The 22026-nt window shown below is 42.1% G+C and overlaps 1 protein-coding gene across 2 annotated transcripts in view; it reads right to left on the bottom strand.

The window, feature by feature from the left end:
- Nucleotides 1-212: 212 nt before the first annotated feature.
- SYNPR (synaptoporin) overlaps nt 213-22026 on the bottom strand; it is a 407308-nt gene continuing 385494 nt past the window's right edge. For both annotated transcript variants that reach the window (XM_004368658.2, XM_004368659.2), the window contains 2 exons: nt 9137-9328; nt 213-1797 (listed from right to left, as the gene is read on the bottom strand). In XM_004368658.2, the coding sequence (XP_004368715.1) occupies nt 1540-1797; nt 9137-9328 (450 nt within the window). In that variant the 3' untranslated portion in view covers nt 213-1539. The remainder of the gene's footprint in view (nt 1798-9136; nt 9329-22026) is intronic.

The raw sequence follows: 22026 nt of genomic DNA, 5'->3' as shown, positions 1-22026 counted from the left end.
ATGAAACAGGGAGAAAGTGAGAGAGATCAGAAACCTGGTGCATTTAACCCTTTTTCAGTGTTAACTCACCCATACTCTATTGTTGTAATTCTCCGTTACCCAGTCAGCATTGTATGCAACAACTTTATTAAGGTTCAAATAGATATCACAATACAGATTTATCCAACGAATCCAGAAACTGTTTACAGATATCATCTAAAATACAAGGCTGTTTTTATGCCAAAATGCTTCCAACATCACAGATCACACGATGTGTTTGTGCATTGATAATGACTTTTACCTAGAAATATAGATGCTCAGCTTGCCCTCGCTGCTGGGCCCTGGTGTTTCCATCGAGTTAAAACAAAGAAGCGAAGATTGGCATTTTCTTGATAATGAATACATTCTGGGGGAATATTTCTTGAGACACCTCTTTTGGATACAGAGTAGCACATGGAAGTCATTTTTAATTTATTGGTAATACTCAAATCAGAATTAATAATTAGTCCATTGAGGTGTGACTTGAGAATTTTTTAATAATTGGATAGAGGAGCATATTATCATTATAAATAAATAGGATTTAGAAGTTCAGCCGGTCGTGAAGGATTTATAGATAATCCTTTATAAATTAATACTTTAGTAGAACAGCTTCTTGAATATGGTGTCTAATACCTGCATCTCCATTCTAAGAAAACAACACTCCATAAACACAATACAGTTATTGGGCCTTATTATTCATGGCCCACAGGATAAGCATCACAAAATACCATAGAACGTCACAAGAATGTAAATATTTCATTAAGTCAATAGATTAAATACTGGGCAGTTACCATTATAACACTGGATGTCTATAAACAGGGAAAACACTTGTTACAACGCATTCAGACTGGGTATAGCCAGAGAGACAAATGTGCAAAGTATACAAAGTGTTTATATACTTCTTTTAACATCCATTTAACACAGTCTTGGTGGAAACTGGAAAATTTACTTAAGTACAGTTCAAATGTTCATTTTGTGAGAAAATGCTTATTCATGCACTAAGTCATACAGGCACTGATTCATCAAGTTAGAAAAACAAAAACAAAACAAAGTAATTGTCTGCAACAAATACTTAGGGACTCACAGTTCTATAGGGCCTAAAACTCAAAAATAATGATGCATGCATATTGCGATACACCAGATTATCTTAGGGAAACCATTAAAACTTCTTCCGCATCAAAGTACATAGGAAAACTCAATGCTACTTAATTTATTTATGCATATTACATACTAGAGACTTTAAGCTACAAAATGCTTCTACTATTTCAACACACATACAAAACGACCATAAAGGTATCTGTGTCTATAACACGGTACTCTCCAATTAGCCATCTTTGATGAATAATATACCTTCTCATGTCAACCCATCTGTAACTGCCATTTATCATGACCTAGGCCTTCTGCCTTAACGAGGACTACAGATCTCTAATTTACATTCAACACTCTCTGCACTAATAATTGATTTAAACTCTTAAAAAATTCTGCCACTGAAATGGAAAGGGGTGGGCAGACGCTACTCTGTTAAATCTGATTGGTAAAGGAAGTGGGGCCACTGGGCTGTTGGCCAAACTCCTCAGAGGGTGGCCCCAAACTCGCCTGCTGGCTGCGCCCTCCGCTGGACCCATAGCCATCTTGGTTGTAACCGCCTTGGGTGTAGCTGCTTGAGTGCTTCTCCATTGGGTCTGAGAGATATCTCTGCCCTGAGGAATGCCAGCCAGTCTCCTTGAACACAAACCAGATGTTTCCAGCCCAGAGAATAAAGTTCAAGAATCCGAAGACCTGAAGGAGAATCAGAGCAAATGAGTTGATAGAGTGGACAGAAATCCAAGAAAAACCTCAATTTTAGAAAAATCCTTCACAATGCAAAAGTCACTTCCTACCTCAATGTGGAGACCTCTTTCAGTTTTTCATCTGGAACCACGACTTCATTTAGAACATCTGACCTTTACCGAGGGCTTACCACCGTCAGGCACTGCATGAAGGGCTCATGTGCACTGACTCATGTAGTCCAAACAATCAGTCTAAGAGGAAGGTGCTATTGTACCCATGTTAAAGATGTGGAAACTGAGGTTCAGAAGGATAAGACACCTGCCCAAGGTCGCATGCCTTAGTAAGGACCGGATCTGCGATTCAAACCTGTTCTGACTCCATAGTCTGGGCCCCTAAACCAGTTGGTCATTATTTCTCACGATGATGGATTCTGCCTTTAGGTGGTACAGGGTTGAATACTTGTATTTTAATAATGGTGTACTGATTAAAAAAAACATTTATTGTGGTAAAATATTTATAACTTAAAATTTTCCATTTTAATCACTTTTAAGAGTACAGTTCTGTGGCAGTAATTACTTTCACAATATTGTACTACCTTCACACTATCTATTTTCCAAACTTTTAATCACTCCAAACAGCAGCTCTGAACCTTTAAGCAATAACTCCCCGGTTTCTCCTCCCCACAGCCCCTGTTGCTTCTCTCCTTTCTGTCTCCATGAATTCGCCTATTTTAGATATTTTATGTGTCTTGAGTCTGCCTCTTTCACTCAGCGTAAAGTTTTCAGTTCGTCCATGTCGTAGCACACATCAGAACTCATTCCTTTTATGGCTGAATAATATTCCACTGTGTGGCTGTATCACATTCTGCTTATCCATTCATCTGTTGATGGGCACTTGGGTTGTCTGTACCATTGGCTTTTGTGAATAATGCCGCTACGGTGAGCTCTTAACCACTGCGCCACCAGGGCTCCCCTGTGAACACTGGTGTGCTCAGATCTGTCTGAGTCCTTGCTTTCAGTTACCAATGCATTAGTTTTTAAGGTTACCTTCTTATGGCGAGATATACTGCTTTTTCATTTATTGTAGTGATAGAAAGAAAGTCAGTCCACTTCAAGAAAAAGCATGAAGTAAGTGATGGTACAGGTGGCATGCAGATAAGGCAAAGTGAGACAGGCGCAAGTCCTGCCCGGTAGAGTCTGTCCAGGAGACTTCTGGAGAGCTGCACTTTCTGTGCCGCTCACATCAGGACGTCTCCCATGCTGAGACCAGACTGTAAATGAGGTACAGGCTGCAGACAGGTAGGGAAAGTTTTCTAGGAACCGGGTGTGAGACTTTCCAGTGGACCTTCCTCCTCAGAAGGATGTTGATGAGCCAGAGGAGTGCGTGTTACCTCCCCCTAGGACCTAAGGTGTGAAGCAGAACTGTTGGCTTCTGCAAGGGGTGCCAGTTAGGAATCCTTGTCACCTGGCTCACTCCGCAGCTTTTTCCCAGGCAGGCTGTTGGCTTGAGGATTAACTACAGGGCAGTCTGTCTCTACTGGAGACGGAGTTCCTGGTGTCACAAACAGTTAGCACTCGGCTACTAACTGAAAAGTTGGTGATTCAAGTACATATGGAGGTACCTCAGAAGACAGGCCTGGTGATCTGCTTCCAAAAGGTCACAGCCATAAAAACACTATGGAGCACAGTTCTGTCCCCACACATGTTCACCATGAGTTGGAGCTGACTTCAAGGCAACCGTTTCGTTGTTGTTTTATTGGAGACAAGTACGAGAGTGTGGTGCAAAGCTGTGATAACATTAAGGTCTGGCTAGTAACCACTCCAGCTCGGCATTCACCAATCAAAACGGACTTGGGCAGGGGCCACGGCTCGGGAAGTTTCTTGCTAGGCCAAAAGCAATCCCTTGGCTGCTGGATGGTGGGGTGGCCCAAGGTGCTCGGAGGGATGGGCTGGTGTGGCCAAGGGGATGGAAGGCTCTTAGGGGCTTGGAGCAGGTTTATTTCCATATCTTAGCAGCAGGTGGGCCAAGGCACACTGGCTGAATGTCGGCTTTGGAGGAATCTGCATGGTTTAGAGTAGCCCAGGTGCTGCACTTTCTTTCTCTGACTTGGACAAGGCCTTTTCCTCCAACCTCAGTTGTTTTTTTTCTTATATGGAATGAGGATGATAATTCCTACCTTGGGGTATTGAGGTTTAGGGATAATGTGTGTAAAGCAGTTAACAGGGTTGAACACATAGTAAGAGGTCAATGAATGGTACCTATGCGCTGAGTCACTTTCTAAAACATTTCCATGAATTATATTCAGTTGCTGTTGCAGCAGCTATGCTGAAGTTGGCTTTGACAGTGAGGCCATTTTCTTGAGAGATGTCAATGGCCAAAAGAAAGTACCTAAGTCCCCAACTGATCTAATGACAGACTGGCTTACCCAGACCTCCCTCCCTCCTCCTTCTTTCTCTCCTATTCCACCTTCTTTCCTTCCTTCAGCATTTACTGATGATCTATTTTGGGCCACGCTCTAGGCCACTTGCAGAGAGAGATACTAAAGATAAATAAGGCACTGATAGAGTATAGTTGCTTGATCAAAATGAATGGGGTAATCATGGAGATTCACATACGGGGTCTTTTAACCATATGCACAGTGACTGGCATATTTTCCATCAAAGGGGAGATCTTGATTGAATTATACTTCTGTGAGTACAGGTCAATGTATGAGTAGAACAATTATTGAGGAATCTTCCCAGATGAGAAGGGTCTGCCCAGGGGTCTAATTTCATCTGGCCCCATAACCCTTGATCTCTCTCTCTCTCTTTTTCCTGCTGCTACTCAGTTTTTTACAAAGGAATGCTCAAGAAGAACGTAGAACTCAGGGAAATGCAACTAAAAAGTAAGAACATGAACACGGCCTTCCCACGGGCACAGTGAAGGGGCACTGATCTCCTACTCCAGAGCAATCACAGACCTCTCAACTGGCACATTTTAGGGACTCATAGGTCCTTACACCCTTTCTTGCCGTTTTGTTGTAACTGAAATCGGGGTAAGGATTTTGATTCAAGCTCCGACTTGGGGACGGCAGAAAGACAGATTGAAAGAGACTGTATGTAGCCTCAATCAGAATGGGGAGACGAAATCTAGATCACCCCAAAAGATGTATCAAGATTGCCTGGGGGTGAGGATGGACAAGCAGAAATAGAAACTATGGCTAGAATAGTTATGCTCAGTGAACCTTGAAAGAAAAATTAAGAGATTGAGAAAAATTCTTTTTTTTTTTTTTCCTTTCCTCTTTGGACTCAAACGCTATATGACTTTAGGAAAATGGATGCAGTTCAGCTGGAGGTGACACCTGTTGAGCCTTTGGGTACCACGCTAAGTATTTCTCATGAGTTAGCTTCAACAGTCTGGTGAGGTCTGGTCTATAATTATCCCCATTTTTCAGATGACATCCCTAGGTTTAGAAACCAAACCAAAGCCACTGCTGTCGAGTAGATTCCAACTCATAGCAACCTTACAGGACAGAGTAGAACGGCCCCATAGGATTTCCAAAGAGCAGCTGGTGGATTCACATTGCAGACATTCTGGTTAGCCGAATCCTTAACCACTGGCGCCATCAGGGCTCCAATTCATTTGCCCAAGGGTGGTTCATTGTTGAGTAGTGGGGCCAGGATTCAAACCCTGGCTGCCTGATCTAGAACTATGCCCGTAACCATTCTGAGTGGCAGCAGCATTGGGAGAGCATGACCCCAGTTCTGACACTGCTGTGACTACCTGGGAAACCCTATGCAAGTCCTTTAGCCTCAACTCCCTGCAGCTGAAATATCTCAATAACTTACTTACTTTAAGTTACTGTGAAGTTACAGATGGTAACGTGCTTTGAAGAAAGTAAATTTGTTATCCAGGTGGAAAATATCATGATTATTGCCTGAACCATTTCCTTGTAGAGGTCACCTACTGTGGTGTGTGTCTGGTTCCTTCTCTGAAACCTATGCTTGCCCATTAGGAAGGCTCCTTTGAGCCGTGATGCTACCACACAGTCCCTCCCTTCACCCCCAGGCATGCCTGATGACACCAAGGTGCAATGGTGGTCCAAGGCGGGCTAATGACAGTCTCTCTACCAGAAATCTGGAATTGGGCTTCAGTGACTCATTTCAGTCCAAGATATTTCTTGGACTTAATTTGTACTCATGAGGAATCCGTACATAGATCAAGAGGCAGTCATTCGAACAGAACAAGGGGATACTGCCTGGTTTAAAGTCAGGAAAGGTGTGGCTCAGGGCTGCATCCTTTCACCATACCTATTCAATCTGTATCCTGAGCAAATAATCTGAGAAGCTGGACTATATGAAGAAGAACGGGGCATCAGGATTGAAGGAAGCCTCATTAATAACCTGCATTATGCAGATGACACAACCTTGCTTGCTGGAAGTGAAGAGAGCTTGAAACACTTACTGATGAAGATCAAAGACTGCAGCCTTCAGTACGATTACACCTCAACATAAAGGAAACAAGAATCCTCACAACTGGACCAATAAGCAACATCATTATAAATGGAGAAAAGATTGAAGTTGTCAAGGATTTCATTTTACTTGGGTCCACAATCAACGCTCATGGAAGCAGCAGTCAAGAAATCAAAAGATGCATTGCATTGGCCAAATCTGCTGCAAAAGACCACTGTAAAGTATGGAAAAGCAAAGATTTCACCTTGAAGACTAAGGTGCGCCTGACCCAACCCATGGTATTTTCAATCGCATCATATGCATGCGAAAGCTGGACAATGAATAAGAAAGACCAAAGAAGAATTGACGCCTTTGAATTGCGGTGTTGGTGAAGAATATTGAATATACCATGGACTGCCAAAAGAATGAACAGATCTGTCTTGGAAGAAGTACAACCAGAATGCTCCTTAGAAGCGAGGATGGTGAGACTACATCTTACATACTTTGGACATGTTGTCAGGAGGAATCAGTCCCTGGAGAAGGACATCATGCTTGGTGAAGTACAGGGTCAGTGAAAAAGATGAAGACCTTCAATGAGATGGACTGACACAGTGGCTGCAACAATGGGCTCAAGTATAACAATGATTGTGAGCATGGCGCAAGACCGGGCAGTGTTTCATTCTGTAGTACGTAGGATTGCTATGAGTCAGAGCCAACTCCATGGCACCTAACAACAACAACAACAATCTATTTCTTTAAAAAGAAATATACACTTAGAAACCATAGAGTAGCTATCTTCTGCTGTGTGTACAGGAAAGAGAGATAAAATTCCATCTGCAAAGAGAGATAATGTAACAGACATGTAGAAGGACACAGAGACAAGGGATGGAGGGTGAGAACAGCCCAGTTTTCTAACAGTCTTCCAGTTTCTGGTCCTGGGTTCTGCCCATGGGTTTTATTTCTACTGTCTTTCCAATTATTTCCTTCTTCTTCTTTTTTTTTTTTTTTTGCATAAGATAGCTCAATATAACTTGAAGCCAACTGAGATTTTAATGGAAGGAATTGTTGTGTTTTGGCTGATTAATATCCTCTTCCCTTCCTTTTTGTCATAGAATTTGATTTCCTTTTCAGAGCTATGTTGCAGTCAAGTGGCTTGAACTCTCTTTTGGAACTTGGAATCTTGATCTGAGTAATACATGATTGGATAAAATTTCCTACTAATGACAACGTGAAGAGGCCCTTCTTTGGTGTCTTACATCTAGACTGCTGGTCCTGCTAGCCCCTGTTATTTTTAGAGTCTGTTCCTTCAAGTCTCATCAGTTTTACGAGCTACTTGATATCTTACCAAAGACTTTTTTTTTCCTGATGAAGTTAGTCAGAGTCAGTTTCTGTTACTTGCAACCAAAATAGTCTAACACACACAGACATTGGTACCAGAAGTGGGGTACAATGAACAGTCTTTAGGGAAATGAGGATTGTTTTCAACTTCCTTCCAGTTTGAGTTCAGTCTTCCCTCACTAGGAACTGAAAGAATGTTAACTGATACGGGTCTAGAACCAGAACACCACTGACCTGTCCTTTCACACACAGCGTGTTATTTGGGTTTGATCCGTTCCTCTTTTCAGTTTGAAGAGACATGTGACTTCATTTCTCATTCATAATTCCAACCACCTAGTTGAAAACTTATTAGAGACATCAGAAGTGTGATTAAAAGGTCCATGTAGGATGTCATAATTTATTAGGAGATTGATTTTTAAACCTACAAACACATCAAGCAATTTTATCTTTGTTCTCTTAGATTTTGAGATCAGGGTTACAATAACTTTAATTAAACACTGCCTATAAGCCAGCTGCAGGTATATATGTTAATGTACACCTCGAAGTCTTTATCTGTCTACCTGTGTGGTCAGTAATAAATGAAAATGATTGTGAGACCCTACAACACTATTTATTTCCATGGTTGCTATCTCACCAAGGCAAGATCCACAGTCCAATCATCAGGAACACCTTAGCAACACTTCCTCCTTCTTAAATGCCTTCTCAGATTGAATTTCAGAAAGCTGTAGAAACATGAGTTAACCCTGAAGCAAAGATAATTATTTTTAGGGCCTGCTATAGGATGTTGTTCCTTCAGCAAACGCTGCTGAGCCTTCCATTCTTCAATCACTGCTGCTTTTTTGCTGTTGTTACAGCTTATGTCTTCCTCAGACACAGCTTCTGTCTTTGAATAACATAAGTTCTTACACTTGTAAAATAAGAATCCAATTTAGCATCCCTGCTAACCGTCAGATTTTCTGTCTTCCTGTAAGAGCCATACACTTGATGATAATATTTGACTTTGCTCAACTAATACAGTTGGGCTTTTCCGAAATTATCAAGCAACTAAACCCAGAAGCATAGAGAAGATTAAAAAAAAAAATTCCATAACTATTATAAGTACTTTTTTATACCATGTGCATTTCCTACTGCACCCTACTAGGTCTGCATAATTTTCTCCAGATAATCAATCGGATGTATTCTAACTATGTGTGGTTTGAACAATGTTTTCTTCCCAGGAAACCTCTATGTCATCAAATATTCATTTTAATATTCTGGCAGGCTTCAGCCTTAAAGTTTAGATTTCATATCTGCTTCTGGCTTCAAATTTTGACTTGACTGTCATCCAAGCAGCAGCTGCTAAAACCTGCTGCGTTCTTATTAAGAACTCCATAACTGGCAGCATAAAAGCCTATGGATTCTGACAGTAAAAAACCTGAAGGCCACAGGATCATCTTTGCACATGGAGTGAAATACCACCTTTTCCACCGGCCTAGTTTTAGAGCAGAAATTCCACCAGATGACTTCTGAGATGTTTTTCTTTCTCAGTTGACTGGCAAACAGCGATCTGGGTGGTAAGGCATGGATGAGAACAGACTTACCACAGACGTGTTTAAGCTGGACATCACAGGGCTGTGGACAGCCATGCACTTGTTGGCCGGCTGTTTGCAAGCTGACATCAGTAACAACACTTCCTTGGGATCCGTTGCGACCTTGACATCAGACAGTCCTTTCGCCCAAGCTGATGAGCCCACCAACCACAGGAATGAAAAGACTACAGTGACAATGAAGTCCTATAGAAACAAACAGAAAGACAAAACATGGAAGAAAATGTGAATTCTAGAAACAAATCAAGTAGTTTACGCAAATATAGGTTTGTCTTTTGAAAAATTCCAAGATCTTGGTGGCGCAGCGGTTAAGAACTTGACTGCTAACCAAAAGGTCAGCCGTTCAAATCTACCAGCCTCTCCATGGAAACTCTATGGGGCAGTTCTACTCTGTCCTGTAAGGTCACACCTGACAACAACAACATCTTAAAAAGCAAATAAAAGAAAGTTTTATAGTATTTTATATATATACACACACACACACACACACACACACACATCCCTGGGTGGTGCAAATGATTAATGCATTCAGCTGCTAACCAAAAGGTTAGAAGTTTGAGTCTACTCAGAGGCACTTTGGGAAAAAGCCCTGGCAATCTACTAAAAAATTAGCCATTGAGAAACCCGTGGAGTACAGTTCTGCTCTGACATGAGGCCATTGAGTTGACTCAATGGCAACTGGTTATATATATATATATATATATATATAATAGAAATATATATATTTTTCTACAAAATAAGTAACAGTAATATTTGTCCCAGGCTTGATGCTAAGTACTTTATAACCATCATCTCATTGTTCCTACAACATCCCCTGTAAGAAAATTATCATCATCATCCTATTTTCAGATGACAAAACTAAGACAGACATGGTCACATCTTGTCTGAGATTCCACAGCTAACCAGTGATGGAGTCAGGATTCAAACCCAGACAGCCGCACTACTGAGTGCATGCTCTTAACTGCCATGCTATGGTGATTTCAAAAGTTTAGAGAGATTTTCCGATTGTTAAAGACCTCTGGATTGCAATATCCATTCATCCACTTATTTAACAAACCCATGAGTTATCTATTATACATGTTAAGTGGAAGATAATACACCCACTCCTTACTTACCGACTGTCTTGTTATCTGACATTTTGCATTTATGACAATAGTAAAAAATCTACTATCTGATTACTTTGCACATTAACAACTTATACCTGGCAGTAATGAACACCGAGGCGTGAGGCGAGAGTAATGCTGGCTGTGACACATAAGCTAAGCTTATGTGCCAACTTGGCTGGGCCATGATTTTCAGTGGTTTGGCAGTTATGTAGTGATGTAATTTGGCAGTTATGTAATGATGTAGTCATCTTCCATTTTGTGATCTGATGTGATCATTCTCCATTTTCACGTTACACCAATTTTTGTATAACAACCTGGACTTTGGAATCTAACCATGTTGATAAGTGAGGAGTGGGTATAATAGCTACACTGTTCTGAGCACCTACTAAGGGCCAGAGATTTTATATAAAGTTATCCTTACAATAATCCTGTTAGACAGTATTTTTAAAATGAGGAAACTAAGGCCCAGAGATATAAGGCAACACACTAGAAGTCTCAGAGCCAGGATTCAAATCCAGGTTTGTCAGACTCTGAAAAGCACCTGCTATGTATGCAGGTGGCACAGTGGTTAAGCACTTGGCTGCTAACCAAAACGTCAGTGGTTCAAATCCCCCTGCCGCTCCGAAGGAGAAAAGATGTATGGGGGGAATTCTACTCTGTCATATAGGGTCACTATGAGTAGAATTGACTCAACGACATGTAACAACATGTTTGCAGGGGAAAGAAGCTTCTTTATTATTATCAAAGAAAAGCTGAATGATGTAAGGGAAATGAAACATTTTAGGGAAAGATCTCTGAACTCCTGATGATGGGGGCTATGTCCTCTCTCATGACTCAGAGGGGGCAACACTGTGCAAAATATAACCAGATCATGTTATAACACAGCAGGACAATTTTTTGGATGTATTATATTTGTGTTTAACTACTATAAAAAATGCTCTGTGCTGCTTGCCTAAAATAACAAAAAACACTGATCTGGAAAGGAAAGTAGTAAATTTGATACCCAGCAGAAATAGGTTTTACTGTTATTCTAAGTAATACACTCTTAAAGTAGAAAAGCTGGCGTGTGTTTCTTCCCAATGCAGAGCACAGTGCCTCGTGTCTTGCCCTGGTCAGCCTGCCCCTGTGGTGAGACTGAATTGCTCTTCACCAAGGGCCCATGAACCACACCGAGGGAATACTCAGACCCTGAGGATGCTGTGGTGACTGACACTCGGTAGGTGTGGCCTTTGTGGAGAAAGTTCTGGAGGTCTCACTATTAACAGTGGTAGAGTCTTCTGAGCAACTGCTCTCTTTTCACCCAGAGGCTGTTGTGAATTATGTAACTCACCAATTTACCTTTTGTGTTGGCTCTAGAAAATGCAGGGTGAATGTGTGATACACTCATAGGGTTTTTTATAGCATGAGTCTTTTAACGCTGGAGTTCCTGGGGGTTGGAAATGGTTAACATGCTCACTGCTCACTAAAAGGTTGGTGGTTTGAGTTCACCCAAAAACTCCTCGGAAGAAATGCCCGGCAATCTACTACTGAAAATCAGCCACTGAAAACTCTGTGGAGCACAGTTCTACTCTGACACATGTGGACTGCCATGAGTTGGAATCGACTCCAACTGGAAAAAAAAATTAACCCTATCCCTGTGCTTTATACCCCATCCTTGTTTTCCCTTTTTCTTTCCTTCTCATTTTTTAATTAATTGTACTTAAATTTCGTATATCCTTGTAAACCATTGTAAGTCCTTTCTGGAATCGGGGAGAGTATAAACAAATACAATATCTATCCATCTACAGCAATTTCAACATTAATAAAAACATTTGGAATAAAGAAACTCAAGTCTCGGAAGTGACTGGGTTTCAATTAGAAATTGGAGGAATAGTTACAAATAAATAAGCCAGCTTGACTGTGTCAAATCACAGCTTTCTGTTCATGTTTAATTGGTAACTTATGGTTTCATTCATGCGTTCATTCAAATATTTTTTTTGAGTAATGTGCCAGGTATTGAACGAAGCCTTACGGGAGAGAAAACAAATGCAAAATACGGAGCCAGCTCTCACGATATTACATATTTGTTAGGCGTCACAGATGGCCTATAATTCCAACTATGAGATAATGACTGTCATTATTTATAAAATGAAAACCACACCAGTTGCTGTCGAGTCGATTCTGACTCATAGCGACCGTGTAGGACAGAGTGGAACTGCCCCATAGGATTTCCAAGGAGCAGCTGGTAGATTTGAACTGCCGACCGTTTGGTCAGTAGCCAAACTCTTAACCACTGTGCCACCAGGGCTCCTCATTACTTAAAGTCATCGTAATTAGAAGGAGAAGCATTTAAGAAAATAACAGGGTCACGTGAAGATCTTTCACTTGGAAACTGGAGAAAACCCTGTCAAAACTTTTAGATTTATCTGTTAAATAATACTACTACTAATAGTAATAATAATAATACCTAACATTTATTGAGCACTTATTATGTGTCAGGAGTCCCTGGGTTGTGCAAATGGTTAACACACTCGGCTGCTAACTGAAAGGTTGGAGGTTTCAGTCCACCCAGAAAAGGCTTGGAAGAAAGATCTGGCTATCTACTGCTGAAACATCATCCATGAACACCCTGTGGAGCACGGTTCTACTCTGTAACACACGGGGTCGTCATGAGCTGGAATCGATTTGATGGCAATGATTTGGGTTTGGTTTATTATGTTCCAGGTATTGTTCCAAATTTACATGTATTAACTCATTTAATCCTAACAGCAATCCTGTGAAACAGATGCTAATTTTGTCCCCATTTTACAGACCAGGAAACTGAAGCCCAGAGAGATTAAATTGCTCAAAGTCGTGTGTCAGTGAAGAAGCCAGGAATCTAAGCTGGGCAGTCCGCCTCCACGGCCTGCGCACTTGACTATTTATACTGCCTCTCATGGCTGCCTCGTGGAACGCTGATTTTCCTACTTGAAACAAGCACACAGAAAAATGAAAAGATTGGATTTGAGGTCCTGCTTAATTTAAATATGAAAAATAGTGAAGAAACATTTTCCACAGACAAACTTCATAATAAAAGTCAAGGATCTATGTCCTTAGAGTAAATATGGTATTTTTTGAAGCTGGTCCAACATTTTATCCCCTAGTTTATTTATTTATTTTACTCTAGATGAAGGCTTACAGAACAAACTGACTTCTCATTAAACAGTACACATATTGTTTTATGACATTGGTTAACAACCCCACGACATGTCGACACTCTCCCTTCTCAACCTTGGGTTCCCTATCACCAGCTTTCCTGCCCCTCCTGCCTTCTAGTCCTTGCCCCTGGGCTGGTGTACCCCTTCAGTCCTGTTTTGTTTTATGGGCCTGCCTAATCTTTGGCTGAAGGGTGAACCTCAGGAGCGACTTTGTTCCTGAGCTAAAAGGGTATTGGGGGGCCATACTCTCAGGGTTTCTCCAGTCTCTGTCAGGCCAGTAAGTCTGGTCTTTTTTTGTGAGTTAGAATTTTGTTCTACGTTTTTCTCCAGCTCTGTCCGGGACCTTCTGCTGTGATCCCTGTCCGAGCAGTCCGTGGTGGTAGCCGGGCACCATCTAGTTGTGCTGGACTCGGTCTGGTGGAGGCCGTGGTAGTTGTGGTCCGTTAGTCCTCTGGACTAATTTTTTCCTTGGATCTTGTTTTCTTCATTCTCCTTTGCTCCCGAAGGGGTGAGACCAGTGGAGTATCTTAGACGGCTGCTCACAGGCTTTTAAGACCCCAGACGCTACTCACCAAAGTAGACTGTAGAATATTTTCTTTATGAACTGTTATGCCAATTGAGCTAGATGTTCCCTGAGACCACAGTCCCCACAGCCCTCAGCCCAGTAATTTGGTCCCTCAGGGATTCTGGATGTGTCTATGGAGCGTCCATAACCTTGCCTCGGACAAGTTGCGCTGGCTTCCCCAGTATCGCTTCCCGCAGGTGTTTTTGTTGCTAGCTGCCATGGAGTCGGCCTCTGACTCAGGGAGACCCCATGCACAACGGGATCAGACTGTCATGATCATAGGGTTTCCACTGACTGAATTGCAGAAGTAGATCACCAGACCTTTTTTCCTAGTCTGTCTTAGCCTGGAAGCTCTGATGAAACCTGTTCAGTACCATAGCAATACGCCTGTAAAGAGGGCATCGGCATATTGTACTCGGGTATCTCTTAACTGAGTTAAAATCTCCAACTCTGTCATCTGACAGACCTGGGTTTGCACCCTGGCTCTGCAGCGTACTAGTTGTATGGCCTTGGGCAATTTCCTGCACTGTGTGAAGCCTCAGTTTACCTCTCTCTAAGGTGTGATAATAACAGTATTTGTCTTATAGGATAGTGGTGAGGATAAAATAATACAAATAGAATGCTTAGCACAATTCCTAGCCAACAGTAATTGGCCAATAACTGTAAACTTTAACAATAATAATAAACAACAATAATATAAATAGTATTATGTTATGGAGTAGGAACTTACATGCTCATAAGGCTGTCCCAAACATCTGTGGAAGCGGAAATATGGAGATTTTGAACAAGGCTGTAAACTGTAGCACTTAAAAAAATATTGGAAGCAGCCATTAAAAATAATTCTGTAGCATATTATTTTTTGACATTTATCTATTCCCCCCATAGTGGTCAGAGTGATTCTATTTAATGTACATCTGGCTCTGCACATATAATCCATTGCTCGAAAGCTGCCAACGGCTTCCAAGTTCCCGAGAATAAAAGCCAAATGCCATACAGATGCCCTTGAGGGATCATGATGCGGCTGTTCTTATTCCGCTTTAGCCTTAGTTCCTGCCCCACTCTCCCACCCTGTCCACTCCAGCCACAGGCCTCCGGACTGTTGCTAAATCCCAGTGTGTGTGCAGCTCTGAGCATTTGCCTGAGACACTTTCCTCCCTGTAACCGCACAGCTCACTCCCTTTTTTCTGTTAGGTCTCTGCTCAGATTTCATCTTATCCATGATGATGCCTTGTCTCCCATATATAAATAGCAATTATGTCCCCTAACACATCTTGATTCCCTAGCCTCCCTTTTCCTGGCTTATTTTTCTCAGTTCCACTTCTACCAATTATGTTTTACCTGATTTTTAATGGTCTCTGTCTCCTCCAACTAGAATGCCAGTGCCTTGGGGGCAGTTCTGTCCACGAGGTTCACTGATGTCTGCCCAGCATGTAGAATGAGGCCTGCACCAAGTAGGTGCTCAGTTAACAGTTCTTAAATTAATGAATTTAAGAAGCAATGGAGAATGAATGAATATACAGAATGATCCTTATTTTGTTAAAAAATGTCTATTTATGCATAGACTATAGTGGAAATAGCAGGATAGAAACCTGTGCATACAGGTAAGACACATTCCTGCCTCAGGGCCTTTATTTACGCTTTGCTGTTGGTTCCTGTGCCCAGAAGGCCCCACTGTACCCCAATAGCCACTAGACTTGCTTCATCACCTCAAGAGGGCCCCGTTAATGGTCACCTCTCCACAGAGACTTCCCTGACTCCCCACGTGAAATGCATGCCTTTGTCTCTATCCCCTTCCTCTGTTTTGCTTAGCACTATTCACAACTGGAAAATATGTTTGCCTATTTTTCCCAATAAAATGTCAGCTCCAGGAGGGCAGGGACATTTTCTACTTTGCTTATTGCTGGATCCTACCAGAGAAAGGGCCATCAACATCTGTTGAGTGAGAGAATGAATGAATGAATATACAAAATGATCCATAGTTTGTTAAGAGCTCTATTTACGTATACAACATTATCTTCAGCAAAATTTACTTGTGTGTGATATTAATGACATTGTTCAATAATTTCCATATTCTGTTGGATCACCTTTCTTTGAAATGGGCACAAATATGGGTCTCTTCCAGTTGGTTGGCCAGGTAGCTGTCTTCCAAATTCCTTGGCATAGACAAGTGAGCACTTCCAGCGTTGCATCCATTTGTTGAAACATCTCAGTTGATATTCCGTCCATTTCTGCAGACTTGTTTTTCCCCAGTGCGTTCAGTGCAGCTTGGACTTCTTTCAGTACCATTGGTTCTTGATTGTATGCTACCTCCTGACATGGCTGAATGCTGCCCAATTATTTTTGGCACAGTGATTCTGTGTATTCCTTCCATCTTCTCTTGATGCTTCCTGTGTTGTTCAATATTTTGCCCATCCAAAAAACAAACAAACAAAAAATAAACCCGTTGCCGTCAAGTTGTCTCTGACTCATAGCGACCCTATAGGACAAAGTAGAACTGCCCCATAGGGTTTCCAAGGAGTGGCTGGTGGATTTGACCTGCAGACCTTGTGGTTAGCAACCTTAGCTCTTAACTACCACAGCCAGGGCTCTGTTTTTAGAATCCTTCAGTATTGCAACTTGAGGCTTGAATTTTTTTCTTCAGTTCTTTCAGCATGAGAAATGTCAGGTGTGGTCCTCCCTTTTGGTTTTCTATCTCCAGGTCTTTGCACATTTCATTACAATACTTCACTTTGTCTTCTCGAGCCACCCTTTGAAATTTTCTGTTAGCTATTTTACTTCATAATTTCTTCCATTCACTTTATCTACTCTGTATTCAAGAGCAAGTTTCAGAGTCTCTTCTGACATCCCTTTTGGTCTTTTCTTTCCTTGCTGTCTTTTTAATGACCCTTTACTTTCTTCATGTCATCCCGCAACTCATCTGGTCTTCGGTCATTATTGTTCAATATGTCAAATCTATTCTTGAGATGGTCTCTAACTTCATCTGGGATATATACTGAAGGCCATACTTTGGCTCTTGTGGACTTGATTTAATTGTCTCCAGTTTCAGCTTGAACTTGTATATGAGCAATTGATGGTCTATTCCGCAGTTGGTCCCTGGCCTTGTTCTGACTGATGATATTGAGCATCTTTGTTGACTTTTTCCATCAAAGAAAGGTGATGCAACAGAATGTGGAAATTATTGAACAATGTCATTAATATCACACACAAGTAAAATTATCTGAAGATAATTCGAAAGCGGTTGCAGCAGTATATTGACAGGGAACTGCCAGAAATCCAAAAAGCTGAATTCAGAAGAGGACGTGGAACAAGGGATATCATTGCTATTGTTGGGTGGATCTTGGCTGAAAGCAGAGAATACCAAAAAGATGTTTACCTGTGTCTTATTGACTATGCAAAGGCATTCTATTGTGTGGATCATAACAAGTTATACATAATACTGAGAAGAATGGGAATTCCAGAACACTTAATTGTGCTCATGCAGAACCTGTACACAGACCAAGAGGCAGTCATTCACATAGAACAAGGGAACACTGTATTGTTTAAAATCAGAAAAGGTGTGTGTCAGGGTTGTATCCTTTTGCCATACTTATTCAATCTGTATGCTGAGCAACGAATCCAAGAAGCTGGACTATATGCAGAAAAACATGGCATCAGTATTGGTGGAAGACTCATTAACAACCTGTGGTATGTAGTGACACAACCTTGCTTGCTGAAAGTGAAGAGGACTAGAAGCACTTACTGATGAAGATCAAAGACCACAGCCTTCAGTATGGATTACACCTCAACATAAAGAAAACAAAAATCCTCACAACTGGACCAATAAGCAACATGATAAATGGAGAAAAGACTGAAGTTGTCAAGGATTTCATTTTACTTGTATCTATAATCAACATCCACAGAAGCAGCAGCCAAGAAATCAAGCTACTTATTGCATTGGGCAAAGCTTCTGCAAAAGGCCTCTTCAAAGTGTTAAAAAGCAAAGAGGTCATTTTGAGGACTAAGGTGCACCTGACCCAAGCCATGGTATTTTCAATCACCTTACATGCATGCGAAAGCTGGGCAATGAATAAGGAAGACTGAAGAAGAATGGGTGCCTTTGAATTATGGTGCTGGCGAAGAATATTAAACATATCATGGGCTGCCAGAAGAAGGAACAAATCTGTTCTGAAAGAAGTACAGCCAGAATGCTCCTTAGAGAATGGCTAGACTTTGTTTCACGTACTTTGGACATGTTATCAGGAGTCCCTGGAGAAGGTTATTATGCTTGGTAAAGTAGAGGGTGAGCAAAACAGAGGAAGACCCTCAGTGAGATGGATTGACACAGTGGCTGCGACAACGGGCTCAAACATAGCAAGGACTGTGAGGATGGTGCAAGACTGGGCAGTGTTTCGTCCTGTGGTACATAGGGTCACTGTAAGTCAAAAATGACTTGACAGCACCTAACAATGACAATGTAACATTGCACAAGAATTTACCAAATGGTACTGGTAGAATTATGGGTTATTTATTTTGTTTTAAATAAGCTTGTGTATTTTTAACATGTATTTTATAATTAGACTAAATAAAAACTATGTGGCAATATGATCAAGGCACTGATTAATCATCTCAGTGGCTATCCCCGTCTGAACATCTTTAGATGACCCTATTAGTCTTTATAGCAGCATTAGGATTTATAAATAGACCAAATAATAAATGTCATTAGAATTGAGAGATTTTGCATCCAAGAGTTTCAGCACGTAGCTTCAAGCCAGGTTTTCTATAACTAAGCAAGGTGTAAAATTGAGGAGACTATGTCAAAAATTCTAGCCAAAGAATGCATTAGCCTGAACGTTTTAATTTTGGGGCTTCAGTGTAAGCCCGAGTTTGAGGCTACCTTGCTGGGACAGAGACTTGGAGGCAAATACCCTGACTCCACTTTCCTCCCATCCTCCAGACTCCTGCTGAGGCTTCTCATCGGCTAAACCAACTGGAAGCTGGAGGGCAGGGGGCCCACTGATGGGATCCATGCTGGTCACCTCCTGGGGCACAGAACATGGCGGAGAAGGGCAGAGAGTGGATCAGAAACTATCCCAAACTAGCTGTTGACTTAGGACAACATTTCCTGAGCACTTCCTGTATGTAAGGCACACTGCCAAGCACTTCCAGACATCACCCACCAACCTATGACATAAATACTCACATTAGCCCCATTTTACTTATGAGGAAACTGAGGCATAAAAAAATTCGGTTGCTGTTGAGTCGACTCTGACTCATGGCAACTCCATGTATGTCAGAGAACTGTGCTCCGTAGGGTTTTCAATGGCTGATTTTCCAGAAATGAATCATCAGGACTTTCTTCTGAGGTGCCTCAAGGTGAACTGGACCTGCCAGACTTTCAGTTAGCAGCCCAGTGCATTAACATGCACCACCCAGGGACTCCAACTGAGGAGTAGACGAGTTAAGTATTTTGTCCATCATGAATGCCTTGCTTGACTACTGTAGAATATCATGAGATTTCTGGAAATTTGGGGAAAAGATACTGTATTGTGTATTTTATGTTCTCCAAATTGTGCTTTCACATTTACGACCTGTGTGGTCCCCATAAAATCCGTAGAGAGTCACAGGAGGCATGATCAGCCCCATATTCCAGATGAAGAAACTGTGGCCAGCAGGGGTAAGGGACTTGTCTGTGGTTCATTAAGTAGTTTATAAAATGTGCTCTGAGTGTCGACCTCATTGTGTACGTGAAGAACTGTGACACACAGTCTGGTTGTGTTTCTGCAATACATTTTAAGTACCTGTTCAGCGAGCTAAGAAAGAGCTCACTCCGACGGAGCAGCCTGGCTTAACGCTAGCAGGGAGGTTTGTGGTCATTTAGTTTGTAGGGTACGTTGCCAGGAACCCCAGAATGAAGCTATGAATCAGGGAACACAGAAGCCAAACAGCAAGATGGCAGCTCAACTGGGGAAAGAACTTTGGACTTGTCTTGGAAGGGCAAAGAGCTAAGCAGTGGCTGGTTGAAGCAACTGTCTGTCTGCTCTGGAGTTTGCTTTACCTGAAGTACTAATGATAATGACATCTGACTTTGGGAGAGTGCCAACAGGTTTCAACACACTACTGTAGATTGATCTCATTGTTATTTGATTTCCACGACAACTGTGTGAGGGTGAAGATAATTATACCCATTTTGCAGATGAGGAGATTAGAGACGGGGAATTTAAGTGATGTGTCCAAGTTATCACAAGGAAATGAGATTTGAAGTCAGGACACTGGGCTCCATGTTGAGTGAGCCTAGGTTATTCTGTAGTTTGGGTCACTACCATGGTGGGAACCCAGACATAGCAGTATGTAACTCTGAGCTACAGAGAGAAAAAGGCATTCTCTGTCACAATTCTCTTTCAATCTGAGTAGTAAAGAAGAAAGTCTCAGCTGGATGTTAATCTGTCTCCAACACCTATTTTAAAACGACCAACCAGTTGCTGTGACTCACAGTGACCCCATGTGCGACAAGTAGAACTGTGTTCCCTAGTGTTTTCAATGGCTGACCTTTTTTCTGAGGTGCCTCTGGGTGGACTCGAACCTCCAACTTTTGGTTAGCAGTCAAGACCCTTAACATTTTCACTACTCAGGGACTCCAAAACCTATTTAGAAAGTGCTAATCTCTCTCTTTATATTAAAGAAAACTTGTCCCAGGCTCAGAGCTTTCAGGCGAGCAATGGTATCCAGCTGAAATTTAACAGCACTGCTCTTTTTCCATGGGTTCGCTCCGATGAATTACGTCTTTTAATTCTGTCAAATTAATGCTGGGCTTCTAGATCCAATAGTGGTACAGGGTTTTCTTAAAAAATAATTTTATTTAAGTTAAAAAAGTAATTTATGTTACAGAACAGTATGAAGTCATTGGTAGCCCAGGTGATAGGAGCAGGGTGGAGAATGCCTGAAGTTTGGGAAGGAGCACGTGGTGCCATCCTGTGACGGGAACACTCGGAGGCGCTATTACAGCGCTGTCTAACAGGGAGATGACGCCAGCCACAGACGCAAGCCACGGGTGTAATTTTAAATTTTATAGTAACCACATTTTTAAAAAGGGCAAAAGAACCCAGTGAAGTGAATTATAATAATATGTTTTATTTTAACTCAATATATAAAAAAAATTACTTCATATAATCTATATTAAAATTTTTAATGAGCTATTTTATTTTTTACACTAAGCCTTTGAAATCGGGTACGTATCTTCTACCTACAGCACACCTTAATTGGGACCAAGCCACATTCAAGTGCTCAATAGTCATGGGTCACTAGTGCTGGCCTGCTGTCTGGTGCAGCTCTAATCTGCCTTAACAGATGGAAGCACATTTATTAACTCTGTCAGGTAAGAATGATGCTCCTCCTGCTTTGGGTCATTGACATCACCATTTCCCTTGGTAACTAGTCTTCTCTCAGCTCAGCTTTGACAAGGCCCAGGACTCTCACATCCCTCTGGCCTGCACGACCCCAGAGTGGGCTGATGTGGCTCCCCAAGCCATTGCCTCAGTGGTCTGGTGGATGTCTGGACGCGGGTCTGCATGATGGAAGGGAGGCTGGGTCTACTGGACTGGCAGCCGGAGGAAGGAGACGGCCCACAGGGGCAGGCCCACCACATGGGATGTGCATTTTAGGGCAGGTGAGGAGAAAGGCCGGTTCCATGTCTCTGCCCCTGAGGGCATGTGGCAAGATGCTGTCTTCTTGTTTGTAGAGCTGGCTAGTGTGATCAAATGAGGAGAGGATGATGAAGAGAAGGGGCAGGAGGAGATGGGGAAGGAACGAGAGGAGCCGGAGAGAGGAAGAGAGGAAGGAGAGGAAGAGGAGGAGAGAGAGGAGAAGAGAGGGGAGAACAAAGCAGAGGAGGAAGGAGAAGGAGGGAGATGGAGCAGAGGAGTGATGAGAGAAGAGGGGAGAAAGAAGCAGGGACGAGGCGACAGTAGAGGAGGAGGAGGAGACAGTGGAGGAGGAGGAGACAGTGGAGGAGGAGGAGGAGACAGTGGAAGAGGAGGAGGAGACAGTGGAGGAGGAGAAGAC

This window comes from Trichechus manatus, unplaced genomic scaffold (genome assembly GCF_000243295.1).
Source record: "Trichechus manatus latirostris isolate Lorelei unplaced genomic scaffold, TriManLat1.0 scaffold00001, whole genome shotgun sequence".
NCBI classification, from domain to species: Eukaryota; Metazoa; Chordata; class Mammalia; order Sirenia; family Trichechidae; genus Trichechus; species Trichechus manatus.
This window is presented reverse-complemented; position numbering and strand designations above follow the sequence as displayed.